At 40.6% G+C, this 5,508-nt stretch overlaps 1 protein-coding gene across 3 annotated transcripts; it reads right to left on the bottom strand.

Moving 5' to 3' along the window:
* Positions 1-308: 308 nt before the first annotated feature.
* LOC130993654 (U4/U6 small nuclear ribonucleoprotein Prp31 homolog) lies at positions 309-4,612 on the bottom strand. Of its 3 annotated transcripts, none has more exons than XM_057918637.1 (9): positions 4,383-4,612; positions 3,569-3,636; positions 2,820-2,885; positions 2,534-2,671; positions 1,401-2,293; positions 1,216-1,286; positions 1,005-1,107; positions 733-808; positions 309-581 (listed from the first exon to the last, which is right to left on the bottom strand). In XM_057918637.1, the coding sequence occupies exons 2-9, from the start codon at positions 3,569-3,571 to the stop codon at positions 483-485; spliced, it is 1,449 nt and encodes a 482-aa protein (XP_057774620.1). In that variant the 5' UTR covers positions 3,572-3,636; positions 4,383-4,612; the 3' UTR covers positions 309-482. The 3 variants fall into 3 exon arrangements, with proteins under 3 accessions (XP_057774620.1, XP_057774618.1, XP_057774619.1); XM_057918635.1 differs by lacking the exon at positions 4,383-4,612 and adding an exon at positions 3,759-4,254; XM_057918636.1 differs by lacking the exon at positions 4,383-4,612 and adding an exon at positions 3,729-4,254.
* Between the last annotated feature and the right edge of the window lie 896 nt (positions 4,613-5,508).

Here is a 5,508-nt window from a genome sequence, read left to right on the forward strand (position 1 = left end):
ACGAATTGGCGTTTCACATGTGCAAGGTGGCGGAGATCAAGCAACGAAACAACATACGCTAGATTTTTAGGATTTTTTATTTTATGTTTGTTTTAATTTAAGTAATTTAGGATTTTAATTTCTTGTATTGCAACTTTAATTCAATCAATGTATGATTTAAATTTGAATTCAGTGAAATTTTAATTTATCAATTATTGTAAATTTAAAATTGAAACTAGAATAAAACTATATCAAAAATAAAATTAAATCCATTGCACCCAAGTGGGTTCAATACCATTGCTGGAATGGGTGCACGGTTGTTGATGCTCTAAGCTGATCATTACCATTCAAACTGAGACCTCACAAATCACAATAGGAGCCAAAAAAACGAAATGTAGTCAAATACTCTCTGTATGATTAACATAGTGAAGAAACAAAGCACATTGGAAAATAGAATTTGTTACAGAAGTTGCACGAACGCAGAGTAGCAGACCAAGCGTGTTTTACGTTCTCTTGATCTTCGAAAACGTTCCAGTCTCCGAAAAATAAGTACTCTGAGTTCCTCCAAACTGGTTTGCCTGAGGATTTGAAAGCTCAATTCCCTGAAAAAGCAAATCAAGTTTTCATTCAGTAAAACAAAGTGCAAGTAAGTTAAGTTTGGTATAATTGTGGAAGTGCAGTTAGAACTCAGCAGTGCCCCTTTTTGAGACTCTGCTAAATAAACGTAACCCATGTCACAGGGAAGCATCGAACCTGCACGGGTGTGAAAGCCAGACTTGAGGTCAGTCCAGAAGTTGCGCCACTGCTTCCATAACTCTTTTCCTTAAACCTGAAAAAATTAAATCGCATCAATGAATAATGATTGTCAGCTACAGAATCGCATCAACTAAAATAAACTGCTGCTATATTTCATAGAACTGCAATTCCAATTCTATAACAAAGATAGGCAAGCATTCCTTAATATGTGATACCAACAAAAAGCAAACTGGATTGATTAAACATAAAGACTAGTAAAGAAATCATACTTCTTAGCCACTTTAGCAGCAAGTCTGCTCTGTCCAACAGATACACGAAGCTTTCCACTACCAGCCTGACCGAGCATTCCATATCCTTCACCAAGTCCATCACCTTCAAGAAACATCACAAAGTATAAGGATTGAACCTATATCGACAACCTAACACTTACAAAATTAAAATGTACCAATAACAAACAACATAATAGTAATGGTACGGTACCTAGTGAGCTCTCCTCTGGAATTCCAAACTGCATCCTGTTTGCAAGCTTCCGCATGTCTGTAATAGCATATCTAATGGAATTGCAATAGCATTAGGTTCTTGACTTGGAAAAAAATTGATTTCAACTAAAAATGGAAAAGCATAAAATTTAACAAATAAATAAGCTGAAAGGAAATTTCAAGCACCTTTCTTTCATCTTCCTTAATCGCCGACCACCTCTCTTCTTTCTAGGCTCTGAATCAGGAACTGGAAGTGGTTTAGGCTGCTTAGCAGGAGGAGGCTCTTGCCACTTCTCTATCTTTTTGTGAATCTCTGCACGTAAAGTTCTCCCAGTTTTTCCAGTTGGGTCTCCCCTAGTGGAATCTACACGTGCGGCGAGAGTGGATTTTGAAGCCAAAAGTCGACAAGCACGCATTCTTAAGGAAGGTGGAGTACTCTGGAAAATCTCAGTTTGCTCCAAATAACCAACACGAAATTGGGATGTCGCTGTGGAAAAGCCTGCTAAATTCTTCTTTTTCGCACCAAGAAGCTGAACATTACATGCAGGCATTTTTGCTAATGCTGAAAGACCACCAGCTGTACCAATTAGTTTTGCAGCGACAGCACTTCCAACTATAGCTGAGAGATTTGGAGCAATATACCCCATTCGACTCTCCACAAAATCAAGGACCTTTTTCTTTGCAGAATCTAGAGCAAGAGCGCGATCACATGCATCAATTGTCTTTTGCAAGACATCCTCCGGAAGAGGCTTGCCACTAGTAGTTGATGCTGTTACAGAAACGACCATAATAATGGCAGATGGTAAAAGTCCTTCAAGATCAACAAGCGTCAGATCCATTTCATTAGCAATCTTTTTAACAACCCGAGCATAATCAATTGGATGATGAACAAGTGATTCAAGTTCTGGAAATTTCAAACGGTACTTGTCGCGGATAAAATTGTGAATTATCACAATTTCATTTTCAATATCAACAGACAAGGCATTGCAATCAACTATCAACTGATACTCTGGATCATCTTCCAAAACAATTCCATGACTTGAGTTCTCAGACCCCTTTTCCAATGCATCTTCAACTTTCTGCAATAAAAAATCAAACATTACTTTGTCTAATAAAGAGAAGGACAGGAGACGTATCATTAACTCTTAATACAGACCTACAGAAGGAAATCAGTTGCTGAATAAGACAAGGGAAATGCAACAACAAAACCGCCCTAAAGAGAAAGCAAGCAGCATCAGATAGATTAACTAATCAAAAGTCACAAAGCATGACATGATGGATATTGGATATATATAGCTAATAGTCTAAACTAAACCAACCTGCATGATGTCAGTATACCGCTGAGTTTTTTGTAGTTTGGACACACTGTCAAGATCGTCATAGTTAAGTGCTTCTATATCAGCTAAATCACCATCTATATCTTCTTCCATGTGCTCAGCATTGTCATTTTCTGCTTCCTGAAAGAAATGCACTATAAAACTAGGGCCACAGCCAAGAAAATAGCAAAAAGAGAAAACATGAAGTGCTAAGTGAAGATGAACAGAGGACACCAATCATTACAAGCAATACCATCTTCACATGCTAATAAAACTCTGATATACTTACCAGAAGATCATCTTCATTATCAGACAGTTCATCAAGATCAGCAAGAAAAGAGTCATTAAGAGTTGCCTGAAACAAAATAAGAACAAAAGAATATCCTATTAAATTAAAACTTAAAGAGATGGGTGAATCTTCTGCGCACTGAGTATATAAATCTGCTCTAGACAAGTGTGCAACTATTACAACGTAAGAAGTGCAAAAGATTAGAAGATATCTCGTGATAAGCAGAGAGAAAATGGTTAGCTGTAGATGATGTCAATAAACATGATCAGGAGAAAAGGAGATCAAGGTGATAGTTACACAACCACAAAGACAACACACTGCACTATAGCCACAGAAACATGTGTTATCTCATATCTATGCAGGAAAACATGGGGAAAAGCTGGAATTGATTCTTTGACGTTACGATTAGATAAACCAGTTGGCATAACAGCACGACCAAAAAGATTATCAAGGCCATTCCAGTACCCATCCATCCTCCAACAGCAACCCCAAGTTCATATTAACAACTATTGTTTAAATTATCGATAAGCATGTTTCAATCACATCGAACGCACCCATCTCATCAAAATTGAATACCAATCAATAAAAACAATGTTCAATTCAAGTTAAAATCACAACTCAACTAAAAGACAGAATATAGTATATCATTTCTAAATCTCTAATATAACTGCAATTCAGAAGTAGCAGGCAACACCAATTCATGAGTAATTAGCAAAATCTAAAGAAATAAGAAAATTCAATCGAATTACCATTTTTCGCTGATGCCCCAAATTCCTTGATGCGAGCGGACTACTGCTCCAGAAAAAGAGCGGAATTCCTGCACATAATCAGACAAGGAAAAAAATGAGTGTTCAGCGATAAATCATGAATAAATACACATATTGAAAAAAAAAAGGTTCAACTAAAAACCTAGGGCTCCAGAGGAAAGCGTGAACCTACCCGCAAAGTATTGTTCAGCAATCTAACTATGTTTGAATGGGAGTGCCGTTGAGTGCGCTCAAATTGGTAATTGGTTATTTCTTTCCTTTTTTTTTTTACAAATTTATACACCCCCATCCCACAAAAACATACCCATTTAAGGCACACTTGCATGACCGAGCAGGGTTGGCTTAAGGCTATGTTTATCAGCAACCACCCAATCATCTTCAATATTTAATTAAGAGACAGGGTGCGGGCCGAGTCTTGAGCGCGGGTCGAGTCGTGGCGGGTTAGATCGTGGGCGTGAGTGCCACTCGCTTGCATCGATTCTATACCGAACCGATCCTATCCACTCAAATTGAAACTGAACCGATAATTATAGCATTCGAATCGAACCAATCGATCAAAATCGAATCGGTCGAAATCGAGCGGTTTTTATCGGTAACCGAATCGAACCGAAAGCAATAAAATCCGTAAATTATCAATAGAAATAATACCCAAGTTTGCAGCATAAACCATGGCAGAAAATCGAAACTAAAGGGCATCCAAACACATGAACTTATGAAGCACTAAATATAATACGGAGTATATATATATATATATATATATATATATATATATAACACGAAAATGAAGAAATCTAACCTATGAATGACAGCAGAAAGCTAGAGGAGCTGAGGAAGAAGAGGCGTCCAGACCGAGAGGGGAGAGGGTCGGGAGGCCTGCTGCCGTGCCGCGTAGAGGGTGAGGGCGGCGCCGACCGAGTCGAGAGGGTGTGTGTGTGCGCGGCGGGGGAGGCTTTTAGAGGCGAGAGGGTTTCCCGACTACAGTCACAATTTCAGTTTTATTTGATTTGAAGTTATGTGTATTTAATTGGGTTAATAGCCAAAAAATACACGAAGTTTCACCAAATTTGCATTTTGCACATGACCTTCAAAAATAGCCCCAGAATACATGAGCTATTGATTTTGTTGTAATTTACACACGGCGAAAACTCCGGCCATAATTAAAGTTGACCGGCAATGACGTGAACTATACGCGTGGCATTTTTATTGTATGTGGCAATACGCATGGCAATTTAATTGACTTGGCAATACACATGTCATTTTTATTAAAAAAAATTAAAAAAAAATAAAAGGCTTTCCACCAAGCCATTCCTCATCCACCACCGCCGGCGGATCTGGGGATCTGGGGCGCCATTCCTCAAGCTTTCCACCACCGCCGGCGGATCTGGGGCGCCATTCCTCATCGACGCTGCTACCTCCCCCCATCTCACCTACTCCGTCTTCCTCCGCCAAGTCGCCTCTCTGTCCTCATCCCTCAACGCAGCCTTCATCCTCCGCGCGAACCGAGAGGCTTCAGAGGCGGAGGAGGATTGCAGATCTGGCGGTGGCGAGGCGGTGGATTGCAGATCTGGCGGTGTCGAAGCGATGGATTGGGGTGATTGAGTATCAGGCGATGGATTGGGGTGGATTTCTTCCCCGCCGAATTGCCCATGGACAGAGCGTCTCCCTTCGCCTCAGACGAACCACGGCGAGGACCAGAGCAACGGCGGCGACCAGCGAGTTTCCCACTCTCGAACAAAGATGAAGACGGACTCAGCAGAGCGGAGACCTCTGGTCAAGAACGGCGCGGCGGCCTTGAACCAGGGCATCGATTTCACCATAGCCGAGAGGGCTAGGGCTCGACTCATGCCTCAAAGTGTGAGTGGCGTCGGAGGCGAGGCGCAACCTCACCGGGATTGCGGTGGTTTATTTTGGTTTGCACAGAT

Source organism: Salvia miltiorrhiza, chromosome 7 (genome assembly GCF_028751815.1).
Source record: "Salvia miltiorrhiza cultivar Shanhuang (shh) chromosome 7, IMPLAD_Smil_shh, whole genome shotgun sequence".
Lineage (NCBI taxonomy): Eukaryota > Viridiplantae > Streptophyta > Magnoliopsida > Lamiales > Lamiaceae > Salvia > Salvia miltiorrhiza.

Coding starts and splice junctions, on each gene's coding strand:
- LOC130993654 (XM_057918637.1), bottom strand. Junction 2,672..2,819: donor ATAATGAAGATGATCTTCTG/GTAAGTATATCA, acceptor CATTTCTTTCAG/GAAGCAGAAAATGACAATGC. Junction 809..1,004: donor GCTGCTAAAGTGGCTAAGAA/GTATGATTTCTT, acceptor TAATTTTTTCAG/GTTTAAGGAAAAGAGTTATG.